Raw genomic sequence first — 25731 nt, 5'->3', positions numbered from 1 at the left:
TTATATCTTATCACGATTTAATTATAATTTTACAGCGGAGAAGGATCTCATCAGTCGGGCTGCAGTGAGGATAGAACACCGGGTGCAATGGCACGGGCGATCACAGTTCACGCCGACACGAAACGAGTTATGTACTTCGCATAATTCTCTTTTCGTGTCGAATTGAACTACCATTCATCTCGGTGTTATCTCGGTGAAGAAACGACTGTATATAATTGCGACTCCGTGAAGTGTGAAGAGCTTCGTCAGGCAGCCGGGATCGCAGCACGTTGCGTCACAAATTCATGGACTATTTAACAGTTAGGGCAATTCAACCGATCAATTTTCTTGCGTACCTTTTGTCGACCCCTTTTCCTTTCCTTGTTTTCTCTTTTCTGTTCTTCACTTTCTTTCCTTTTCTTTTTTTCTTTATCTTAAGTTTATACGACAGCTTTTATACGTGGCACTGGATGTTTTATTTACATCTATACAGAAAAAGCGAATTTTCGATTAACTTTATGAACTTGTAGAGTAAGTTTTTACGAGAGGTGCTTTTAATGCAGTTTATAAATCAGATTAAGGATGTTTTGCACGTTTGGGTAGGAAAGTCGTCTGCGGTCGAAGTAGGTTTGAAAGTAAAACTAAACGAGTTTTTTCTTTGTAAAAATTATGCTTGGTAAGATCATGGAGGGAATTTCGACTTCTCTCAAATTAACTAACAAACTAAATATGTTTTAGTTGTTACTGGGATATAATAGCGGTTTTCGATTTAATAATCACTCAATGAAATTTATGTAGCATATTACGCTTATTTTTTTAGGGAACGAACTTTCCCTAGCATTTGTATGAAAAAGAAAAGATGGGACAAAGAGACAAAAATGACCTGGAGAAAACATGAATTATATAAATCGCTATTTGCGAAACTGTTATCTTGTTGCATGTATGTATAGCTTTCATTTCGCGAGGAGTGAAACTCCGCTCTGTAAATTCTGTAAATTTTAGACTTCTAATCATGCTGAAGTGATTGGCATAAAAAGTGAATATCGGTTGACAATGATTGTACTATCTTTAAGGTGCCTTTTCACGTTGACGCTCGACGCTCATTTTCAGCAAGCAAAAATCTTCAGAAATAATATCTTTTATTTATATATGTATCTATAAAATATTATTACTTGAAGATATTACTTGAAAATAATTAATATTTTACGTATTTCGAAGTCTAATGTTTGATTGTACTGGGACGATTAACGACGATTCAGCGACGACGCTGAATATTAAACAAATTCAACTTCATTTTTTTGACGCTAGCGTCAAAGCGAAACCACCACGTTCACCTTGTTGACGCTCATTTTCAGTGTCTCATGAATTGGCACCTTTAGGATCGTGAATCATGTCATGTCATATCCTATTGAATTATGACGTCAAAAAAAATAATGTCGAGAAATAACGCTATCTTTTATATAACGCACTTTTAACCAGTTTAAAGATTTCACTAGGATCATTTTAAAGTAATCTTGAAGTATTCTTGAAAACCGATGGAACAACACCAACTCGTGTGTACACTTCGGCTGAACAGCATAGTAGATAAGAACGAACATAATCTTCGTACATAAAGACAGCTGTATGTAGTGGAAGTAGTCGAGGAGTGTTATGTAGAGCACGCGCGTTATATTTATATTACTTCCAACATGATTTAATGGCTAGTGTCCATTTGAGAGAAATACCGTCAATCGCTTTCGATAGTCATATTTTGATTAATCAATATGACTACAACGTATCATAGAAAAGTCACTTTCTTATTCTTATATTATTACTATCTTCAATTCTACGAGAATTACTCCCAGATAGACACTAAGCTTTAGGATCCAAATTTAGCGTAAGTAATTGAATTAACTATCGTTACTTTACTGTTGCTAATCGTTAGGATGTACATTTTATTCGTCTCACTTTAATTTAATCATATCGTTATCGTCTGCACGTTGCACAGCTCATAATCTATGCTTGCGTCAACTATTAATGACACTGCTGAACTAGGATACAACCTTGCCGAAGCAACTTTATCTGTGTTAAATGCCCTTTAAACCGTGGTGACCCTGGTGGTTAGAAGTCTTAAGGAAAAAAAAAAGAAGAAGATCTGTGTTAAATATGTCACACAATAATGCCGGGGAATGAAAGTAAACGGATATCCGTGTCTGGTGTCCGAGATAAGCCGGGATATTATCTACTCAGATAAAAGGTGGCTATGAATAAGTCGAATTCACATGGCGTTAGATACGAGTTGAAGACAAAACCTCGTCAGAGCATGCAAAGAACTATGAAGTAAAAATAAATCGAACGTCGCGTTGATGTAATGAGAAATTATCCAAACGTCAAAGCTTAATCAATTGTAGCATTAATTATGCTTTAGCATAATGAGTGAAGTAAGATGTAAGATTAGTTGTAGGAGTATTATAAGAGTAAGATTTTTTTTTTATTAGTTTTGAAGGAGAATAATTGTTTTTGCTTGATAATGCCAAACCATAGAAGTTTTGTATTTTTACTCTAATAATCGCGACTCTTGTGCAAATCTATGTCATCTGTTGGCACAATAATTAGTAATACTAAGCAAGCCTTGGAAGCAACACATATAATCCAGTCTATGGATAGGATCGTATATTAATAGAATCCTTGTTCTACTAATATACGAATAGAAATTATATATACTAATATAGACATTTAATTATGTATCAATTGTCGCGTTAAATTATTGTGTATTATTAGAATCATTAATATATCAAGATCTCTGGTTTTTTTTCTACAATTATGTGAGCGCTCGCGTAGGAATTCAATTCCTACGTTATACACAGTCACGATCCATATTTGTAAATCAGTATTAATAATAACAATATTGGGAGAGAGAATATTCTTGGAAAATATTCTTTTTCGAACCATCGATGGGGCAAAAGGGTGGAAGTGTTATTTTTGACTGTATTAATGATTCTAATGTTAGATTTACAAAGAATACAATGTTAACATTATATCGGAAAGTATGGAAAGAGGACCCCTTAATCTATTAGTAATATTTATTCTAGTTGTTTAAAGTAAAGGATGGAAATTAAAGACGATCTCTTTTTCGGTGCACTCAAACGCGAGCATCCGTGCCGTATAGGAGATAATGGGCTTTTATTGTCTACAAAATCTGTTTGGGGACGATCGTAGGTGTAGTTGGGATAGTGTAATCAGAACAACAGATTAACCAGATGAAGCTACATATATCCATCATATAGAAATAAGGAGAAAAGTAAAACAGAAGAAAAGATTATTATTCGCGTTGTTGAAGATGCACCTTATGGGAATGAAACGCCAACGTAATATATTATGGTTTGTCATTTTATTTAACTGTAACTGAGTGATATGAGGAAGTAGACACAGATTATAAGGCCATTTATGAATGAATTCGATTTTAAGGCGAATCATGAATGAATAAGTTAGACGCGGTAATATTATCGATAATATTATTCCAGTGAATACCAAAACGAGACTGGGTCTGTTGCAAGATTTAATTGACTCGAAGTTTCAGTCGGGTGCATTAATAGCATAGCAACATTCAGCGTTCGAAATAACACTTCCATCAGCTTGTATTCAGCTAATACTTGACAAGTATTTATATCTGTAATTAATTGATGTATCGTGGACGACGCGAAGAACGAAAATAACGCATTGCAAAGCGAGTGCGACCGTACTGAACGTTATTAATGCACTCTTCTCTCTATGACATTCTTCATGTATGTATGTATCTCTGTGTTTTCATCACCTCGCGTTCTACGCGAGCGAGAACTCCCGCTCGAAATTTTGCTGCGCCCGAACAAAAAAAGAAAAACAGGACTAGGAGACTAGTCCCTCTCATTTGTAAATACATTACGATAATTTATTCTGTAGATGATCTCCTTTTCGGCAATGTAAATGACACAACATTTTATAGTAAGATGCGAGATTAACGAGATAAGAATGTATTTTATTGCGCAAAATGTTTCACATTTTTTTTTTCTTAATGGCAGATCGCTCGACGATTATAAGTTTGAGCTTTTTTTTAACGGATGTTGAATTAGGGGGCTATTAAGCATTGCAACTTTACTCGATGTTTTCAATCGCTGCGCTCTTCTGCTAAACATAAGCAAGATACTTTTATCATTTATTTAGCTTGATCTGCTACAGGCTTTTAGCTTTTGATGTTCAGAAAACTATAAGCCTTAGCGAAAGCCTTTGGTCAACTTGCTAGAGAATTCGCAATTTGTAACGATTAATATTCGAGCTCTTCGAGCGTGTGTAAAACTGTAGAGAACTGAAGCCATTGAAGCCGGAACTGAAAGAATGAAGGTCGTTAACTTCTAGAAGAGAAGCTTAATAGCGCGCAATTATGAGATGATGATAACGGGATAATGAGATAAAGTTTAGTGTAAGATAAATGAGATACTCGCGATTGGATGGGCCTCCTATAGATACACGGTCCGCCTTGCTGTTTGAGCGTTTAGCATGAGACACGATCGTGTCTTGCGATAATTTATATTTGTATATCTACATATATATAAACACACACACACACACACACACACACATACACAAATTATAGTATAATTATGGTACCTTGTAAAAATCTACATGTCGTCTGCACATTAAAATAGTAAGCTATATGGTCTTGAAAAGTCCAAGTGCCTCTACTTTCGAGATCTCAGTCTCCCAAACTCGTGGTGTAAAATGCAAATGAGACAAGTGCGCAGCTAGGAGCTAAACAAATCACGATATTGTGCGATATTAACACAAAATGTTTTGTTACCGCGAGACATAAATCTGCAAAATTATTTTAGTTACGTCTCACGTGTGCTCGTGACATGATGAATTCTTTTCTCTCATTTGTAAGAAATTGATGCAATGTATTGAGACGAATAGACTGAACACACAGAAAGTGTCCTCTCTTCAAAGATTTTCGTTTTGTTTGGGGGACGTGCGCATCGAGAGTGGATGATACCGAAACTCTTCAAGCTTTTCCCACTAAATTTCAAAACTCGTCGAAGTGGTGCCGAAGGAAGGAATCTTTAGCTTAAGGATATGCACCCGTTTATAGTGTAAGATCGTTACTACTTAAGGCATGTGCGAAAATGCAGGTTTCAAAGTGTCAGCTTTAAGAGTGCTAGCGGATCAATAGTGGCGTTACACGACTTAGCGTACGTGACGACAGGGAGCGATATTAGCGTTAGGTATATATAGCCCTTAGGAGCTCTAGTTTTGTCTTCTAATTTCTAAGTGTGAGTATATGCTGTTACTGAGTATGCATACCGCACTGAGTATGTTATACGGACGGGTGTCACACTCTGAGGAGGAAAATTTCTTCGCGAAAGAATACATAGCAATGCAGAACAAGGACGACGACGTAGTAATTTAGCATCGTAACGCTTTATAGACCATAGACGGTTCCGCGATGAGGAACGGATTTTGGTCGAATTTCGAGCGTCTCAATCCGGCGGCCGCGCGCTTTTCTTCTGTCCCGTTTCTTCTGTTTAACACTTAATTTTCGTTTAATTAGGAAAAGGCAAAGAGGAATAATTCGCACAATCCATGTTTATATTTAATTCCGTCGATCGATTTTCCATTAACAGGTAGTTGGTAGCATCTTCTTTTTTTCTTTTTTTTTTTAATGAGCAAAAATGGGAATGAACGATAGATCTCGTCGCTCTGTCGAGAATATAATGGCGACACTTTAACGGGATTGCGGTAAATCCAATTCGACGGATGTTCAACATTTCCATTACGATCGTATCGGTCGTCTGTTAATCCACTGCGTTCCACCTGCAATTCGAAATTCCGATGTTTAAATGATGTAATAACAGCGAAAGCTGGATCTCTGAGAAATGCAATTCTTTTTTTTAATGTCGAATAAAATACACGTAAGAAAGTTTATGTTGAAACTGTCGAGTATACCATTCTTCATTAGAGATTTGACGCTTCTTTTTCACATTGACACGCAGCGAAATTTTGCCGCGCGTGTTTCTACTGACATTTTTTAAATTATCTATTCCGCGGGCATATTAAGATAAAAATATTCGTAGCTTTTTTACGCGAAGACGACTTTCGATATAATCACGCTTGTTTCTGCAAAGGTTCAGCTTCTCGAGTGAATAAAGTATCATCCGATAGCGCAAAGTAAACGTTTTAAGAATAAACATTCCCTCTCTGATAGACACGGTATATCGTGGATTAACATCGACATTTGACATCTAATTGTAAGTCGGATGAATATCGTTGCTCTTTTTCGAGCCGAAGGCAAAACGGGAGCGAGAAAGAGCGAGAAATGTGAGCCATTATATTTCGCGACAAGAAGAGCGATTAATGTAAAGTCATGGAATCGTTCCTATAAACATTAGCGGAAGACAAGAGGTTTTCACAAGGCGAAAGAGATGTAGAAAATTAGCTGAAGATGACCTGAATGCCACTCTCTTAAAGAGTTGAGAGAATCGAATATAATTGTACAGTTGTAAAACTAAAAATTATAATTAATGCAATTTGGTAAATGTGATCAAGAGACACGGTAGTGTCTCACGCCAAGTACACGCGAAGCGAGACCGCACCGTGGCTCTTTTACGCCGTTTACGCGAACGCACGAGTTGTGAGTACCCGAGATTTTGAGATCTCAATAACGAGTGAACGGATCAAGTTCTAAGTAGGCTTGATCGATAGCTTGGGTTTGAATTATATAACAAGAGTGTTTTTTTTTAATTTTTCCGTTCTTTTAACGCGAGGATCTCTCGCGTTAAGAGAATCTTTTAAAAGATAATTCCATTTTTAGATTGATTTCCACACGCAACTCTCAAACCCTTCGAAAACCGGACTTGGCCGTTGCACCGAGCAGCACCAGTTAAATTACGCTAATGTTTATGGCTACGGCCTGCTTACAATATCAATGCACTGAGAAGCCAGCGATATCCCACCGTTATAAAGAGAAAAACTCATACATATAGACTTTCTGTGTCTACAAGTGCCTGGCGCTTCGTCCGCGCGTATTTGACGTCTGCAAATAATAATGTTGAACGCAAGTAACGACTTTCGAAATTCTAAAAGAGAACTAGAGCGAAAGCGAGAGAGAGAGAGCGAGAGAGCGAAAGGGATAGAGAGATCGAGAGAAAGAAAGAGAGAGCAAGAAGAGAAATAGGTGATTGTAGATAAGTATCGAGAAGCGCTGTCGATAATAATTAATTAATTAAATCTAGACTGGCGTAAGTCTAGATGGATAGGTACTTGTTAAGGAGCGAGGGGATGCTACGGAAATAGCGAAAGTCGGCGAGTTTTTTCCCAACTGACCGCGCCCTGAAAGTATAAACTTAAATTATATCTGTTGGAATATTCATCATGCCTCATCAAAACGGATTAATATTAGGTGTAAGATATATATATACATATATAATATACATCTATATATGTATATATATGTATGTATAAAAATAAATATATATTGTGTACGAAATATATGACGTATATTTATGAATGTCGGACGAGCAAGTTTTGAGTAAATTATCAACCTGATAATGTGTGTCGTACATGATCATTGATTCATTAGTTTCGCGCCGTGCACAACACATGTATAGCATCGGTATCGTTAAATAATCGGGTAATGATAGTCCACGTAAAAAGTATTTATGGCGACGCACGATCGGAGAGCGAGACGGAAAATCTCAAAGCAGGCAGCGCATATTGCGAGCAATTGTGAGCCCTTCTATATATCGTATTAAATGAATTATGGAATATTTGTTATTGAGCAATGCGAACGAAAGGGGGTAGACAATAGTCGGAAGTGATCACACAGGTTGCTTGAATGTTTGTTGATCGTCTCGGACAATAATTTCGTTCTGATGCGAACTTCCTTCGAACTCGAGATTCTTCAAAGAGAGGTTTCACTCTGAAAATATCCTAGAAATTCAATAATCGACTTCCCGAACGTATTATAAATAAAATTTAGCATTAATATATAATAAAATATAAATATAAAAAGGAAAAAAAGGTTTTTATATAAATCGTATTTTTAAAGAGACTAATTATTTTATCCAAAAATCGCCGAGTTGTACAGATTAAGGAGGCACGGAATTAAATAACTCGCTAAATTCGTTTACATTGCTCGATATCTGACGCTACAAAGTCAGCCGGCAGAACGAAGAACACCACCGTAACCACAAGTCCTGTAAACTGCGCATCTTTATAAATTAATAATATAAGCCTCCTTATGAATCTTCGATCGTCGGTCGAGTAATGCAGGTGCTGCGAAATGTCCATTCTCTCGCTTTAACGACTGAGATCAGTGCAATTGTGACGGTTGCACCAGTCGAAACTTGCGCGATATCAATTTCTGGTCTAACGTCTGCCGTAACATTTCGATCTGGGTACAACCAAGCTTTATTTTCAAATTTACTTCAAGCTTTACTTTCAATTTTAGATTTATTAGATGTTTAGTTTTATTACTTTTGTCGTTATCGTTTAGAATTATTAGACGTTTAGTTTTATATTACTTTTTACGTATTTTTATGTGGGAATTAAAATTAGTGTCGTACATTTCCGCGAAAGGAAATCGTAGTATTGTCTAAGTATCGGTATAAGAATTATTATAATAATTACGTTCATGATTTAAATTATGTTAAAAATATTATCTTAAAAAAATTTATATAAGCAATTTATACAGCTTGTCCCTTGAAGCAAACGCATTTTATAGCGTCTCTCAGACGATCAGATTTTTATATCGTTGAAAATATTTTATGAATAATATTTTATAAATATTTAACTGTCATGTTTGTGCCTCCTGCGTTCATTATGCTCGCTAATTACGTCTGCATTACGAGTCGGTCGACGACCAGAGTTCATCTGGGAATGCCGGGGATCATAATCGATCACATCCGTGATCTCTAAACGCACTTCTGAGGATAGGCGAGTGCTAGCGAAGATACAATACACATGCGTGATATAATAACAATGCATGAATTTACTTACTATAATAACTTACACGACTATATTCTATGAGATTAAGGTACGGGGAGGTCGTAGCAAAAGTCCGCTCGTGTAAAAGCGGAGCGGATCGTTTTGTGTACATAATACCTTTAATCGAAGTTCAAAGCAAAGTAAAGGGCTGAATTTTAAGACTTCGTGTAGAGTTTTAAGGGAAGTTACGTTATATATAAGACAATATTTTGTGTAATACAGACGTTGACGGGCTTTCCGAATCGTTTCTCTGTAAAGTGACTCTCGAACCATCAATATTTCTTGTCGATATACTCATTCTATTAAACTTATTCCTCTTATACGACTTCATCTATTTTTTAACTTAGCTCACGTTTTTTTTTAAATACATATATTTACAATCTAAAAAATAAAGTCTTGTAAATGTCATTGTATTTGATGCATCAAATTTATGCATTAAACGTTTAATATAGAATGCTGTTTTTTTATTTTAATATATAAGAAATTCACAAAAATGAATGTAATAAAATTAGAAAAAGACTCTTGAATAAAACACACAGAAAAAGATGCATATCTACATAATATATACAAGCGTCAAAAAAATATTTTTAAATTATCTAAAAGGCGTTTTAATACAAAATTATCTACAAGACATTGATCAATCAGATCTTTGAGTTATTTTCCTCAGAGGAAATTCTAACTGATGCCCGCAGGAGTCGGCGGCAGGGGCTTCATTTTGTTCCCCGAAGTACAGGACTCTGCTAGACGTCAGTTATTAACAGACGTTACGGAATATCGATAACAAAATATTGATCGTTTTACGGAGCGCTGATAAAAGTGACGCTTCTTGTTCCGCAAATGCAATGGACGAGCGTAAAATCCGGAAGCGCGTCTCGATTTCACGCCTCATCGATCTGTAATCAGCTTTACGTTTACTGTAACGAGGAGAGAGAGAGAGAGAGGAGCGATCGTGTTAATTGCGCGAAAGGATCCAGTAGTACGTTTCCGACAACCTTGGGCACCAGGCTCGGTCAGCGAGTTAACTCCGCTTAACTAAACCTTCTGTCGTTGTTGTCGAATCCCGTTGCATACATTATAATCGTGACTGTATAATCTATTTAAAAAAATTATTTAAAAAAAGACCGTCAAATTATTAACCGGAGTTAATTAACACGGACCGTTGACCCTTTCGAGTTAACTGTTCCGCGCGTACCGTGGAGATAATTCGCCAAGAATTATTAAAAAGAATAAGAGATCACACGCGCCTGATGCTGGAAGGAGGTAACGCGACGATAAATTATGCCAATTCAAACGGAGTAAAAGTTTTTGTAAATTATTTTGAAAAATGTAGGAGCTATAACGCGCCCACACTCACGTTGACTCGATCGAGTTAACTGAAAAAAAAAAAAAACGAAAGGGTGTGCCATATATATATATACATATAGATAATTAAATACGATTTTTGAACGTAATCAAAAGCATCATTGAAAGTTGGCCGACGGGGGAAGGGAATTCGATTCACTGGTATTCGATTCACGCTGAAGGGAATATACAAAATATCGTAATCTTGTATGATAATTCGCATGGCAAGATTGGCTCAAAGAAAGAGAAAATATCTACGCTCTAGATTAGTATATATATATAACGTCGCGACGTTAGTTGTAGCGAGTTTCATCGCGGTTTTCAAGAGCGTTACTCATATTGTACATAAATTATTTACGTATACATACATATATATATATATATACACACACACTTATACCCCACATTGAATAATACCTCGACTGACTTTGTCCCTTGAACATTATGTGTGTGTTTAATATAATGCAGACAATTCCATGTCAGTCATAAATTATCGAATAAATCGGACGTCTCCGTGCTCTGCATGTCGCTCTAAACCACTCTAAACTGATTGTGATGAAAAAGTAATGGGAGAGTAGCGCATGGAGGAAACGATGGATTCAGAGTGCAGAATACGGAGGCTCGACTGTAACGTGTATCGCAGTGTACGGGTTTAATCTTACTTTTTAGTCTCTTTTTCGGGTCTTAATTATGTATAGATTTTCTAGACCATAAAGAAAATACTTAGTCACGTAAGATTTATTATGGGTGGTATAGATTTAATGAGATCTTAAATAAACTTCGAAAAAAATATCTGTCATTGGCTTGTCACCTTTTCCCAGCTTATCGTCTTTTCTCTTTTTACCCGCTTGTGTGCGCGAAAAATATGCCGTGAAGATCATCGCTCTTCATCGTGATACAGTCCCAAATAATTTTTAATTGTGATACAATTAACACTGATATTTAATTTACTTATCGAAGCTTTTTTTAATTGGCAGTGCTTAAAAGGAGAACATATAAAGAAATCGAGTAAGATTTGAGAGATCGAAGCGTATCAATTTCTTACAAATATTACACTCGGAAATATTAATTGTAGGCCAAACAAAAAAATATGTGTCTTCTCTTCTACGGAATTTTTTTCGGAAAGGAATTGTCAAAATAATAGGAGTATAGGTCAAAGCATGAAAATTTCTGCAAGAGTGATCAACATAATTTTTTACTACAATTTTTTTATGTTTATTAATTATTTTTACATCTCTACATTATTCCAAAGATCGCTCTTTGATTATCGTGCAACGGCAACTCAGATTCACGCCGAGATACCGAGAAAGCATTTCCAGCGTAAAAACATCGTCGATCGCGCGAGCTAACAATAAGTAAGAGCGACAAGGAGGGAGTAATATTCTCCCTCTCGCTCGGCACTGCCGAGCGCTGCCGACACACCGATAGACCGAGCGTCACTCTGTGTGCGTAGTGGAGGGGCCGCGCATGCGCGAAAAACCGGGCCGGATTCACATCACACAAGGTCTGTTCGTTTTCGCTGCACTTCTGAACTAGTGCAACATAATGCAATAAGTTAGAACGAAACAAATATATGTTTTTTCATTCTAACTTATTGCACTAGTTCAGAAGTGTAGCGAAAACGAACAGGCCTACACTGTGAACATCGCCCTACCTGGGCTGCGTTCGGAAACGTCACCCGAGTGCACATCACTGCACACGAGTATACTCCCTTCTCTTTCTATCTCAGCGAGTTAGAAGGAGAAGGGAGTATACCCGTGTGTACCCGGGTGACGTTTCCGAACGCAGCCCTGCAGCGTTACCGCGTGTGTATCTTCATGCTCACGTCGCCTCACGTGGACACAGTGTTAAAAGAAAGGTATGTGTAATTGTGTAATAATGAGACATATCGTAACTTAAAAGAAACTAAAAAGTTTTGCGACCTGATAATTTATCTACTCGATTGATTCCTTACGTAACATTTTGCATTACGCAACTGAACGCAACGTAATATGCTACGATCTAACCTATCCCTGGCTGGATATCACTTTTGCCGGAAGAGAAAAGAATGAGTGGATCAATTAAAGTGATATTTAATTTTATTAAAAGAAATTGATAAAGTTATTTAATTTTTATTCAGAAATTGTAGTCATTAAATATAGTCACAAAAATGTATGTGTTGTATAACCAAATAGACGGGTTGAAAGCATCTTAACCACCACCGACCGGTGAAAGATGGGCAAAAGAAATCACTTTGCTGGTTTATTTTTGATAAACTCTGCTGAACTGTTCTAACTTAACATTAAAAAAAATACGATATCAGTCTAATTGTGCTCATGTTAACATTTATCATGATTATCAGGTAATATGGAGTCAGTGTCAGCCTTCTCGGTATATGCAGGAAAACGTAAGAACACGGAACAGTATGTGAGCGGAAAGAAAAAGAAACGGAACTTGCAGAAAGTTTCTAATAAAAAGAGCAGAAAACAGAAAGATGTTAAACAAACGGACAACGCAAACAAACAGATGCAACGTAAAGGTACCTTGAACACTTTTGCGAAGAACAGAGCCAGCTAAAAAAGATTGTTTAATAACTTAATGTAACTCCTTGTCTGTTGCAGATAAAAAGATAAAATCCACAAGAAAATTGAATGATGTCAATGGAGTACAATCAAACAAGATAAATAACATCCGAAATATGCATAGAAAATTGAAATTAAAAGCAATAAAGGAACGGAAAAATAAAAATAAAAAGAATTCTGTCAAAAGAGAAGCTATTCAGACTGACAAGATATTGACAAGGGATATTGAAATAGGAGGCAGTGACAACGATTCAAGTGATACAAATTGTACAAGTCCTTTAGGTAATGCAAGTAATGAAATAAATGAAAAATATGATGATGATCACAATCCTATTGAATTAAAAGCAATAAAGGAACAGAGAAAGAAAAGTAGAAAGAATTCTGTCAAAAGAGAATCTACTCAGATGATTAACAAGATATTGACAAAGGATATTGAAATGGGAAACAGTGAGAGCGATTTAAATGATACAAATTGTACAAGTCCTTTAAACAATGAGATAAATGAAGAAGAAGAAGATGATCACAATCCTATTGAATTCAGTCGACATTTATTCCAGTGGTTGTTGCAGCCTATAAATATAGAAACCTTCTTCAAGTAAGTTGAAAACGATAATTATATACGTTTTGTTATGCATTAATGTTGATTTTTTTTTCATTTAAATCAGAAAAAATTGGGAAAAGACTCCGTTGTACGTGAAAAGGGATATGCCTAATTTTTATAAGCACCTTGTATCGACGCCTTTATTGGACCAAGTGTTGAGAAAGAATCATATTTTATTCACTAAAAATATTGACATAACATCCTATTCTGATGGAGTGAGAGAGACTCACAACCCTCCCGGTCGCGCTTTGCCGAGCGTTGTTTGGGACTATTATCAGAATAAGTGCTCCATAAGGATGTTAAATCCTCAAACATTTATACCCGCGATACACGCGATGAATGGTAAAAAATACAATGCAGTTATACTCTTACAATTTTCTTTATAATTCTTTTTTAATTTGTATGACTCATTTCGCAGCTACCCTCCAGGAATTCTTCGGCTGCTTTGTTGGCGCCAATTTATATCTCACACCACCTAATAGCCAAGGTTTCGCGCCTCATTACGACGACGTAGAAGCATTTATATTCCAAATCGAGGGTCAAAAGAGGTGGAGGCTGTACAAGCCACTTAATGAGAACGAATATTTACCGAGGTACTCTTCTAAGAACTTTGATCAGTCGGAGATCGGAGAGCCTATACTGGACACAATTGTCAAAGCTGGAGATTTGTTGTATCTACCGCGGGGAACCATCCACCAAGGAATGACTCTCGAAGATACTCACAGCTTGCACATCACGTTAAGTGTGTATCAAAAAAACAGTTGGGTCGACTTGCTTGAGAAAGCGCTTCCACAGGCTCTGCAGCGAGCTGCCGAAAACGATAGCCGTTTTCGTGAGGGGCTGCCCCTGAATTATTTGAAATACGTCGGCACTGCGTGTAACACGAATGACCGAAAAGATGTTTTTAAGAACAATATTAAGAATTTGATTAGTCTACTGCTAGAACATATTGATGTTGATAACGCGGCCGATTTGATGGCCAAAGATCACATCCACGATTTTCTACCTCCTTTTCTGATGAAGAAGGAACGGAAGTGTACAGTGGCGGAAGACGGTGAGATTATGACCAACGACGGGGTCGTCAAGAACTGCGCGGAAATACTGCCCGAGACAAGGATACGTTTGTTAAGATTGCATTGCATGAGGTGAGTTATAGAGTTAATTTCTAATTTATTCTGAAAAGCGAGTTCAAGATAGGACGATAATAACTGTATTACTGTATTATTAGGTTAATAAAAGAAGATACATGTAGGATATATTATTCTACCGAAAATTCGAAAGAATATCACGAATATGAGCCGCAGTTTTTGGAAGTTGACGAAAAATATGTGCCTGGAATTAAGAAAATGATAATATCCTACCCTAATTTTATATCTGTGAAGGAACTGCCAATAGAAGATGACGAAGAGAAGGTAATAAAGCATATATTGTTTACGATATTTTATTAAATGTTGTGTATACGATGTTATCTAGCGACTAATGTAACTGAATATATTATAGATCCAAATAGTGAAGGATCTCTGGGAAAAGGGTTTAATCTTAACGGAGGAGCCTCTGTGTTGACCTACAAATTAATTTTTTTAAGAAGAATAAATGAGCCAAAAGCCAGAACTATACGAAGCTGTTCATACAAATGTCTGCAATATATGTTACATAGGTAATTTATTTGCTTTGAAAATAAAGTTTTGATTCAGCATTCGCACGAAACGGATAATAGCTATGTATTATAGTATTACATAGAAAATTGTGTACAATAGTTCTGTGACATGATACTGAATATCAGTAGTATAATATTGATAGTTGATTCCTATTTTGTAATTCGTATTAGCTCTTGCAATATATTTTGCATTTTATATTCTCTTTGCGTATATATGATGGTTCTTAATTATATATCATAATATTCAGGAGATGGAACTAGATTTGTTAAATTTTACGACGTAAAGGTTATACGATATACATTCTTTATTCATATCATTACTTGTATTATTTGATTGCAATCTTATAGTGAACCGTTTTTTACTTTCTGTTTTTCATTATCTGTATTCAAATATTTTTTGTTAATATTTTTTGAATAGTTTTTCGCTAGGATTTCTTTCATTTTTTCTATCATTTCTTCATCGCTTTTAAATTCAATTTTACGTCACAAGATATTGGCATATAATTAAAAACCACCGTCTGTGATTCAAGTCCGTGTTTAAATCTAAAATCTTCACGTTCCGATTCTGAGCTTGTTGCGTTTTTCTTGTGTGATATGATCCCTTTGTCTTCCCAATACATACTCGACATATTCTAAATATCCGTCGTTGTTTAAATCATCCTCTTCCAACACTTTATCTATTAGCCCTAAGGCAAGATAGAAATTAGGTAATTTTACTTTAAAAAGAATCGGCGTAATGTATATCTTTTCTAACTGTTGAATTTCATTTAGACGTACCTACGATCCAGTCTTGATCCGATTGTATCGCATCTTCCTCGTCAGAGTATGCTGAACTCTCGTGCAAAGAATGTTGAAGAGCGTGAAGAATTTCTAATCCGTCTAACTTTGTATTATTGTCGACATCGTGAATCCTATAATTACGAAATTATATTAGCGATACGTGAACGGTTTGATAAACCATGTATAAACGAGAGGCGATCTCTGATGCCTCAAACGTACTGAAAATAGTGGAACTCTATTTCTTGTTCAGTCATTTTCGAAAAATCGAGTTGATCGGCCATGGAACCCATATCTTCCTTCAGATGTCTAAAGTCATGAGATAAAGTCACGAATTACATTTACATGAATATTAAATTGGGGATTATATTTCGGTACTTAAATATCGCTGTAATCGGCAATTATCTTTAAAATTATTGATACGTCAAAATATTTTATATACCTACATATAAATGTATAAAGGAATTAATTATTATAAAGCAGCGAGTTTATTTAGAGAATTAGTTAGTTTGCTTAATTGTGTAATTTAAATCTCTCACGTTGCATCGTGAAGGAGTTCGGCGTCCTGCGTCAATTTCACGTCGTTTTGCGGTGTGTGATGATGATGGGACACGCTGCTCTTTGGATGATGGGGTCCACGAAAGTGGCCGGTCGCTAGGCCGAGGTAAAAGCTGATTAAAAATATTGTCCCCATTTCGCTATCTGAAACAAATTGTCGTCGATGATGATATTTCACCCTCTGTTACATTAAGTATAAACGTTTTGGAGAAACTTAACGATATGTGATACAAGTCTCATAAACTTTCAAACAAATTTAAGTAAGATATTAGTTTGAGAATTGCATTTCGCGGTGGTTTGTACATTGATCGGGTGTGTGCGATTCGGAAAGAGCGGTGACTGCCGGGGGGCGTCTCCACTCCGCGACATTCCGTACGGTGCCCATCGACAATGGGACCTGCTGGGACATGTTCATCGGGTGTGTCGCCGTGTGTGGAGAGTGCCCGCTTCTTCCGAGGGTCGAACACCCCGTCGGCCAGCGACAGATGGGCGGTAGAGGGGGTCCACGGTAATTATTATGCGATTACCCACAAGCCCATTGATTTAGATTGGACCCCAGGGGGGCGAGCTGCGCGATCGCGGGCCCATCCCGATTTGTTACAAGACCAAGCTCGAAAGTGCTCGACGTGGTACATTCAGCGAGATTTCCGCGCTCCGCGATATTTCTTTTATTTCAGCATTTATTCGAGAATGGCGAATAATAAAAGATAAGGGATGTTTCCACTCTCGCGTTTTACGTACCGGAATAACATTTAAAATATTTCTCGTTAATAAAACACTTATTTGTGACAACTATTGAAGCTAGTCATTGCAATACTCGCAATATCATTCTTATTCTGTGTCTGGAAAAAAAAGCGGGAACGAAGGGGACAAGTACCGATGTATGTAGGTGTTAAAAGACACACAAGGCCGACACGAATACGGGGTACTTAGGAATCAATTTTATATAGGCTTACGGTGATCTCGAAGCGAGAATGCATATGCTAAGGGGAGAGCGGGGGAGTCCCCCGGGGTTTTTCGATGCGCGAGCGGACCCGGGGGGGTCTTCGACGCACCCCAATCCCGCGTCCGCCTCTATTTCTCTCTCTCTTTCTCTCTGGGTGTCGAAATCTATAAATAATTTATATCATTTGGTCCATTCACGACGGGAGAGCCCATATGTACCTGTGTCGCCTTACAGGGGACCTGCGCCCACTCGAGACTCTCCTCCCCGATCGTCGGGATCGGCGACGATCTCCCGTCACCCGGTATGTAACGAGTGCACGAGTGGCTTACAGATTTGATGCTGATCGCTCGGTCATGGAGCGAGATTGGCGTATTCGCGTACAGGTGTTATTAACGGGACAATAACGCGAACTTGGTATTTTTTACGTCTTTTTCGCACATTTGTTCTATTTATCTGTCCTTCCACCCAGGTATAGCAGAGTGACGTCAAATGACATATTATTAACGTTTTAATGACGTCTCTATCGTCAATAATACGTCATTAAGGCGTCTTTAGATGTCATCCTGCTACCTGCATAGTTTTCGGAAGAGCATAAAGTAGGCCAAGATGTTCCATTAATCTTAGAGTGGTATTTTCAGCCTTTCATTAATATCTTGTGGGATTTAACGATACCCACGTCGCACAAATTTCCGATGGAATTAACTTTGATAGAAACAATCTAGACGAGGAAATCGCTATTTCGCTGCTGATGCAACTCGGCTTTAGGCTCGGAGCGATAAAACTAATATGTTATTAATAAAGCTAAAATGTCATTGTACAACACGCATAAATATAATATTGTCATTATATGCCGCGTAATTGCATATTAATACTCGTACGTTATATTTATTTATGTATCAAATTGTTAAATATGTTCGAATACATTGCATTTATATATCTATACCTTAGAGATAAAGAATCGTATATCTCCATTATTATAAATTAGAAAAAACAGGTTTTAAAGTTTATTATTTCTATGAAAATTTCCAATATGACTTTTTCCGAACATTGTATCTTAGGAACCAGTAATGAACATATAAGACCTTTTACCATTATATACAATTCAAGTTCCTAATATATTGAAAAAAATAAATTAACTCTATCCTGACAAAAACTGGAGGTATAACGATTCTTTATCTGTAAGGTACAGATACATAACGCACCTCGAGAAGAATACTGTCACAATTAAAAAAAAAAACTTTGATTTTGAGTTAAGCTCATAAAAAGTATGCCAAAAATGTTACTTGTGTTATAATAGTGCCACAAGTCTATATAGACCTCTTCAAGAAACAGTATAAGTTTCATTATAACAAAATATTGCGTTAATTATCTCACAATTTAAAAAAATTGAATTAAATTTGTTTTTCCTCTTTCCTGAAAATCGTGAATTTTTGAGTTGTGACAGTATATTCTTCTCGGGTGATCGCGATATATACGATACGATTTAAAATACGTCAAGCATATTATTATTCGCGACATGTATTTGACATTATCCAAGTGTAGATTTAATATCCGCGATTAGTTTATCAGTATCGGGGCGAGATCGGACATATGTCTCCGCAATACGCAAAACCATCGCGAAACCCGACGTGTTTCCGCGTTTCTCGGTAACGATCCTCTAGCCGTTGGGCATCCGCCGGTCATGACTATCTGCGGGTATCTCGCGTCTCGCTAGGCTGGGTAGTCGCGGAGGGTAGTCGCCACCCCCTGGATAGATGGAGCGCTAGGTCGGTGGTCTTAACCTGAGCTCTCCTCTCTCACCCTTGGAATCTCGTGGCGCAGGTGACGAACGGCCTGGCATTTTACATTTTACCCTTTACCTTGTCTTGGACGTCTCGCGGCGGTGCGTCGATCGACCCGGCCGGTGATGGATCCGACCCCGCCCGCGAAGATCGACTGCTCGATCCACCCTCCGTTCTCTCTCTCTCTCTCTCTCTCTCTCTCTCTCTCTTGATCCCCTGCGCGATTCCACGAGAATCCTCGACTTGATCGGCGTGAAGCGCGCGCGACGCTTATCGACGTTTTTCCAGGCGGAGTTTGCGTGCTGGACGAGTTGCTCCGAACGCACGGCCGCGCTCTCTTTGAGCGGGCTCTCTCGTTTGGTTTTCGTCCAAATCCCTGCGAAAAGTCGGCTAATCCGATCATCTCGCTTCTTTTGCCGCGCGGAATAAGCGCGCGGATTACTCCGCGCGGCTCACGCCGGGCGTCCACCGTCCGGGAAGGACCCGGGGAGCCTGAAACTCTTCGGGAATTTTCCCCGTGTAGAGAGGAATCGGGGAATTATCAGGGAATTTTACCGGAACTCAGGGAATTTCTGTCGAAATCATCCCCTCGACGATCTTGCCTTTATCTTGCGAGAAAAAGAACAGCCGGAGGTCGGTCAAATTAGCAGTTAGACCCTGCCTTGTTCAGCATATATTTATTTTCAACGTCCTTGCGAGAGAGTTGAATTCTGCTAATTAAAATGTATTCTAGATATATTTTTAATTTTAAAAATATATTCTATCTAGAGAATATATAGTTTTAATTATATATTTTTAAAATATATTTTAGATATATTTTTTATTCACATAAACACATAAAAGCTCTCATACGCACCGCGCGACCTTTATATCTGGTTCTATCTCTTGAAAAAGGGAGCAAAATTTTTATGCTAAATGAGACACCATTCTATAGAAATTTTCCATCTTTTTCAAATCTATTATTTGACACTTTGAGTGACCCTTCATTTTCTTTTCCGCATGATTGTAAGCGCGACGAAATCCACGCAGTGACTAAATCTGTCCTCAATTTGCATGCAAAAGTGCTTTAATTTTGCCTGGAAATATGAACGAGAATGTCTGGAAATTAGGGAATTCTCCGAGAGATTTTTTCGCGCCCCTTTCACGTGTGGATATAGCCAATAACTACTTACGCGGAGCTGTAATATTACATTTACACAAATTTAGACGAAATCACGGCAGTACACCGGCGGTGATATTTCTGCTATTACTCGCGGTTCGGTCCCCTTCATTCCGCACGGCAAGAACTGAAAGCTCCGCGTGTGGAAACTCGGCCTTTTGTTATACATTATTACGCAACTGTTTCTGTACGGCGCGGGGTATCCGGTGAAAATACACATTTTTCGGATATTAAAACATCCCGCTGCGTGTATCTACGTTTGTGTAACGGCACAAATAATGACAATATTTATTAATATCGTCGTTATTTACGCGCTGTACGAAACGCATGTTTTACGCGAAAGGTATAACAACAGGATCGCGATTGTACCGCCAGAAATCGTGATGCAGCTTCGCTGGATTTCTGCCGTTGATCTGCCATTATATTTCGTTAATAAAATTCGTTAGATTTTTCGAACCCGAAATTATTTCATGCGATAAAGATCAAGATTCTATTTGCTATTATTATAGTCGACGAGATCGACACGAGGCTTGCGTAGAAACACGAAAAAGGAAATCGATTTTTGACCGACATACCTGCAAGTGGACGTCTATCAATGTATATCTCTGATAGTTATATATAGTTTGCTTGTCACGAAGAAAACATCAGGCATTGATCCATCAGAGATCCGTTTCATCAAATCGCTGTTATCATAACCAAATCGCGAGGCGATGCGAGTTTAAGGGGCGCTTCCTCGCGGCTACAAATTTGAGTTGACCGAACTAGAATTTTTGAGGAGAGTCGATGGAGGGTTGGAGAAAGAGAAGAAAAGGAGGGAAACGGAGGAAAAAGGAGAAAGAGAACATCACGCAGATGCGGCGTTCGAAAGGGCGCGAGGGAGAAAGACCGAGAGAGAGAGAGAGAGAGAGAGAGAGAGAGAGAGACAAAAAGAGAGAAGGCGAGAGAAGAACAGAGCGTGTGCGTATTTGAGGATCGAAGAGGGACGGAGATAAACTGCGGGGGGTTTGAGGGAGACGCGGGGGTGGCGTAGGAACGACGGGGAAGAGGGAAAAGGACGAGGAAGAGAGAGAGAGAGAGACAGCGAGAGAGAAGGACAGAGAGACGTGGATAGAGGAGAGAGCGAGAGAGAGAGAGAGAGAGAGGGCGAGTGGGATAGTGCACGGATGGGTCTCCGGTTGCCATGGCGACCATCGTAGCCTAAAGCTATGCTTTTATTGATTCCAAGCCGCAAACAATGTGCAGGAGTGGATGTTTCGCTCTGTTCTCTCTCTATCCGTCTGGATAGTGAGGTATTAACGCACCCCGAAATACCGATACCCATGGGCACGTGCCCCAGAAAAGCGGGGCCGTCTCGTCCCCCTCCCCCCCCCGCGCTTTCCTCCCCCCTCCTTCCCCGCCTCACCACCGGTTTTCCCCCCGTGCCGTCCCCCTTTCCTCCCTCCCTCCCTCGTCCCGCACGGAGTGCCCTGCGATTAATTCAGCAGTCTCTCGATATGCACAGTTCGCCGTTGCATTAAAATACACGCGACTTCAAAGCGCGCCCCGCCGACTATAACGCAACGCGAGCCGACGTCAAAGGTTACGTCGGACTGCATCTTCCAGTCCCGCGTTTGCTCCCCCCCCCCACCCCATCCCCTCCCGCGCCCTGGTCCCGAATTTTTCGGGGGTGCATCTCGCGTCACCGTGCTCCCCCGTATGCGTCGCGTCGCACGACGCTTATAATCGATCGTAATCGCGATTAATACTGGTACCGTTCTGGATACCACTTTCACATCCCGACCAACGAAGAAATCTATTTTAAATATTAATAATTCCATGTTGAATGTTAGTTAATTAATAGGCTTATCGCGATATTCGACTGGAGTTGTTTCGCATTTTCGATATGAGATATATTTAATAAAATTGTTATTAAATGGAAATTTTTTTTACTGAACTACTCTTGTACGTTTTATGTGGTTTATACCGCGTGAACTTATGTAGATAATGTGTTATCTGGCGTTGAAATCTTGGTAAAAAATTATGGGAACTTGGATTTCTGTAACTTTGACATTAGTTATGACGCGCGCGGGGAACACATGGACATTCAGGAGAGAATTGGCAACACAAACTGCAGGTAAATCGGTGCGCAGCCGATTGAGACTAACGTCGACAGCTGCGACGAGGCGCAGAGGGAGAAGGAAGAGATCGATTGGAAAACACTCCTTTCTTCCTCACGGAGGCTATCTTTTGAAAATCGAATCAATAACAATGAGCGAAACTAGCCATGCGAAAGTCAGATCGCGATTGAATTTTCTACTCGATTACTGCGAAGAAAAGGACCACCCACCGCGATTTCTCCATGAACGGCTTACCGCCCACGGATGCGTTTTAATCGCGCGATTCCCGGAATGTTAGATCGAGATTAATAAAATTTCAAGTAATGAAATAACCTTAAATAAATTTATCTCTCTTCGGATTTACGTGGAAATTGATTTCTACACAAACCCTCTATTATTACCCGCGTTATTACCACTATCATTTGTAATAATAGATGTAATATTATCGGAAAGTAGCATGAGATGAATTTCCACGATAATCTTCACGTCATTCTCGACATTTTCCGGATGAAAGTTATTAAGTTCTATATAAAATTATTTTTAAATAATATTTAGCGATTGTATTTATTTGATACAAATTGATTTGCAAAAGCCTATAATCTCCGTGATTATTCAAGATTATTTCAGAAATCTGTACGTCATTTTACTTACAAAGTAGGAACGCTATATTTCATGATATTTAAATGTGAGCTCTAGCGTAATGCAGAAAGCAGAACATTCTGCCGAACGGAGATTCCGTTGTAATTTTAACTACTCATTATCTTCATCCTTCCTCCGAGCGGCAATCTGTCTTTGCGAAAATTCCGGTTATCATTGCTCGAGATTGTTTAAGTTCGGCTAACAACTGCAGTTTCAAACTATTCAATTAGGAGAGATGTAAGGAGCCTTTGATGAGATATTCCCAGTAATCGCGAACGGAATATAATGCGCGTTCATTTAATCAGCGGATTATTTATGGGTTTCCATATACCTTATAGATTTCGATTGCTCGACAAACTTTAAGATGCGCGGGACATGAAACGTCGATGTCTATCACTGAGAATCGTTAAAAAAAAATCTGTAAAATTGATTCGTGACTAATTGAGTCGTGACAGGAAAACAAAGGAAGAAAGCTGAAGCAGAAGGAGGGTTGTTAGGGTGTACGAAGTCGTAGTGAAGTCGCTCTTCGATTATCTTCGCGTATCGGCCTTCGCAGACGTGCATTTGCGTGCTTCGCACTCCGGCTTACCTGTTGACTGTCTTACCTCCCGAAGGAACCCAAACCACCGAGAGTATGTTTTGCCAAGAGAACTTCTGTAAAAAAATATAGCCGTTCGGAATCGGCGTTAAACTGTAGGTCCCATATACAATATGTATAATCCACGTGCGCAACACATGTATATGCAATCGCTCAAGTGCACAAAAATTCCAACGTTAAAAAAGGAATTACCACGGCCACCGAAAAGCGATTGTGCTAAAGCTGGCTTTCGTTATTGTGCACTTTATTTAGCACAATCGCTTTTCTGTGGCTGTGGTAATTCCTTTTTTAACGTTGGAATTTTTATGCACTTGAGCGATTGCATATACATGTGTTGCGCACGTGGATTATACATATTGTATATGGGACCTACCAGTTTAACGCCGATTCCGAACGGCTATATTTTTTCAGAGAAGTTCTCTTGGCAAAACATACTCTCGGTGGTTTGCCATTGCCTTCCGAGAGGAGAACGAGCGAATATCATTTTTCTAGCTCTACCGGGAATCGAACCCGGGACCTTTGGCTCATTAGACCAGTGCGCTGTCTACTAGGCCACGCTCGTCCTCTGCTTGGTGTTGAACTGGGATCGGGGTCCGTCGCTCGACGTTCAATTTGTTTTCAACGTCGCGCGCCATTCGACGATAATTTTTCTTTTTTTCGCCCGAGAAAAATATCGCGCTGGTTAGCGCGGCCGGCATTGTTTTGCGCGCGCTCTCGCATGCGCGCCCATGTGCGCGTCCCTTTTTCCCTCCTCTCCCTCCCCGCTCCCCTCGGTTTTTTTTTTATTTTCGCGGCAATCGCTCGATCACAGGCGTGTCGCATTCTGACGCATGAAAATGGCCCAAAGGGATGCGCCAGCCATGATCGATGCTCCATCCGATCGGAGTCTACCGAAACTGCCCGTCAAATAATATATTCATAGCTTCCGGATGGTTGAACGCGACTCTCGGAAACCACCCCCGCGACCCCACAATCGCGTCTACTCTCTCTCCCCCCGGCCACCCCGCTCTCTCGATCCCCCCGGCAACCCGCTCTCTCTCGTCCGCTCTCTCGTTCTCGACTCCCCCCTCTGGTTCGTCCCCCTCCCCTCCACCCCTCCTGCCCGCCCCCCCCGCAATGCGCAGTCCATCCGCACGCAAATCGACTGTCGAATAATTATCGAAAATACACGCGCGGCCGGCTCGCGGCGCTTTTTTTTTCCACCCCCGTTCTGTCCTCTGCCTCGCGGACATACGATTAACTCTTTGAGCTTTGCCGATATGCCGCTCGAAATATCGCTTGTGTTATCTGGAGCTTTTCACGCGCCATTGCCCCATTCCGTTCGATCTCGCATGTCCGCGTAAGGCCGCGTGCACATCGGCCCGGCGATTAACGGCGACTATTTTCCGCGTGACATTCCGACGCGCGCGTATTTTCAGAATCGAGCAACCTCGCTGTCGAGCTAATCCCTTCTACGTTGTGTCGCGATCACACCTGGTGAACAATTTTCAGGTTGAATGAAAACAGTAATGGACCTTGTATACAGCGTCTGTTCGAGCATCTTGAATTTTTTTCACATACTTATCACGTTATTGTTAATATTGTTATAGATGTAAAGCTATCTAACAGTAAACCGGATTTGTAAAGCGTACGAGTCAGATTGGTTTGTCATTTACCGATGTGCACGCGACCCTGCATTCCGACGAGGATCGCGGGACGCGCTTGTAACTTCGCTTCGGATTCGAGGGTTCGCGCAAATTGTGTCCTCAGAGCGCTAATTGGGCTCGTTAATGCGTTCTGTTGATGTACATCGGGTATCGATAACGGGCCGCGCTCGGTGCGCCGACAGCGGATGATAACTTATCGAGGAGGAGCGCGGGGTCGCGAAATCTGCAATGTTAATGTTTGATTGCGCTCGATATATTTATGCAGCTGCAGGAGAGGTAGAAATATTTCCAGGGAGAGCCGTGCAGAGAAAAGCAAACGATGAGATACGTCGCGCGATTCATCTTCATACGCGTGTATCCTTGCGATAATCAGGCTGTCTTCTCGTCGTCGAGGAAAA

General features: G+C 39.4%; 3 protein-coding genes across 6 annotated transcripts in view; 2 read left to right on the top strand and 1 right to left on the bottom strand.

Annotated features, from left to right (window-relative positions):
- The window catches only part of Ago1 (protein argonaute-2), a 31954-nt gene extending 20848 nt beyond the window's left edge, over positions 1-11106 (top strand). The window contains exon 14 of the mRNA XM_071711494.1: positions 36-11106. Coding sequence (XP_071567595.1) covers positions 36-144 — 109 coding nt within the window. The 3' untranslated portion in view covers positions 145-11106. The remainder of the gene's footprint in view (positions 1-35) is intronic.
- Positions 11107-12025: 919 nt separating this feature from the next.
- Positions 12026-18262, top strand: No66 (Bifunctional lysine-specific demethylase and histidyl-hydroxylase NO66). 4 transcript variants are annotated; one of them, XR_011718889.1, is made up of 8 exons: positions 12026-12172; positions 12656-12832; positions 12915-13470; positions 13541-13818; positions 13895-14621; positions 14705-14888; positions 14977-15133; positions 15905-18262. XR_011718889.1 is itself a non-coding variant. In XM_071711612.1 (7 exons), the coding sequence occupies exons 2-7, from the start codon at positions 12661-12663 to the stop codon at positions 15037-15039; spliced, it is 1980 nt and encodes a 659-aa protein (XP_071567713.1). In that variant the 5' UTR covers positions 12026-12172; positions 12656-12660; the 3' UTR covers positions 15040-15334. The 4 variants fall into 4 exon arrangements, 3 of the variants coding, with proteins under 3 accessions (XP_071567713.1, XP_071567874.1, XP_071567781.1); XM_071711612.1 differs by lacking the exon at positions 15905-18262 and having other exon boundaries at positions 14977-15334; XM_071711773.1 differs by lacking the exons at positions 12026-12172; positions 15905-18262 and adding an exon at positions 12267-12379 and having other exon boundaries at positions 14977-15334.
- Positions 14902-16604, bottom strand: LOC139776170 (multiple coagulation factor deficiency protein 2 homolog). The gene is made up of 4 exons (XM_071712719.1): positions 16450-16604; positions 16133-16219; positions 15911-16044; positions 14902-15819 (listed from the first exon to the last, which is right to left on the bottom strand). Exons 1-4 carry the CDS (start codon positions 16602-16604, stop codon positions 15686-15688), a joined length of 510 nt encoding a protein of 169 aa, XP_071568820.1. The 3' UTR covers positions 14902-15685.
- Positions 18263-25731: the final 7469 nt, after the last annotated feature.

Source organism: Temnothorax nylanderi, unplaced genomic scaffold (genome assembly GCF_030848795.1).
Source record: "Temnothorax nylanderi isolate EJ_2023f unplaced genomic scaffold, tnyl_v1.0 TNYL_tig0001_pilon, whole genome shotgun sequence".
In the NCBI taxonomy this organism is placed as follows: domain Eukaryota; kingdom Metazoa; phylum Arthropoda; class Insecta; order Hymenoptera; family Formicidae; genus Temnothorax; species Temnothorax nylanderi.
The sequence above is the reverse complement of the archived record's forward strand: the minus strand, read 5'-3'. Positions and strand labels throughout refer to the sequence as shown.

Excerpts from the sequence above, each read along its gene's own strand:
- No66 (XM_071711612.1), top strand. The coding sequence starts at position 12,661 with ATGGAGTCAGTGTCAGCCTTCTCGGTATATGCAGGAAAACGTAAGAAC. Across the intron at positions 12,833-12,914 it reads CAAACAGATGCAACGTAAAG|ATAAAAAGATAAAATCCACA; the intron begins GTACCTTGAACA and ends TGTCTGTTGCAG. Across the intron at positions 14,889-14,976 it reads TAGAAGATGACGAAGAGAAG|ATCCAAATAGTGAAGGATCT; the intron begins GTAATAAAGCAT and ends AATATATTATAG.
- LOC139776170 (XM_071712719.1), bottom strand. The coding sequence starts at position 16,604 with ATGGGGACAATATTTTTAATCAGCTTTTACCTCGGCCTAGCGACCGGC. Across the intron at positions 16,220-16,449 it reads GAACTCCTTCACGATGCAAC|ACATCTGAAGGAAGATATGG; the intron begins GTGAGAGATTTA and ends TCATGACTTTAG. Across the intron at positions 16,045-16,132 it reads ATAGAGTTCCACTATTTTCA|GATTCACGATGTCGACAATA; the intron begins GTACGTTTGAGG and ends TCGTAATTATAG.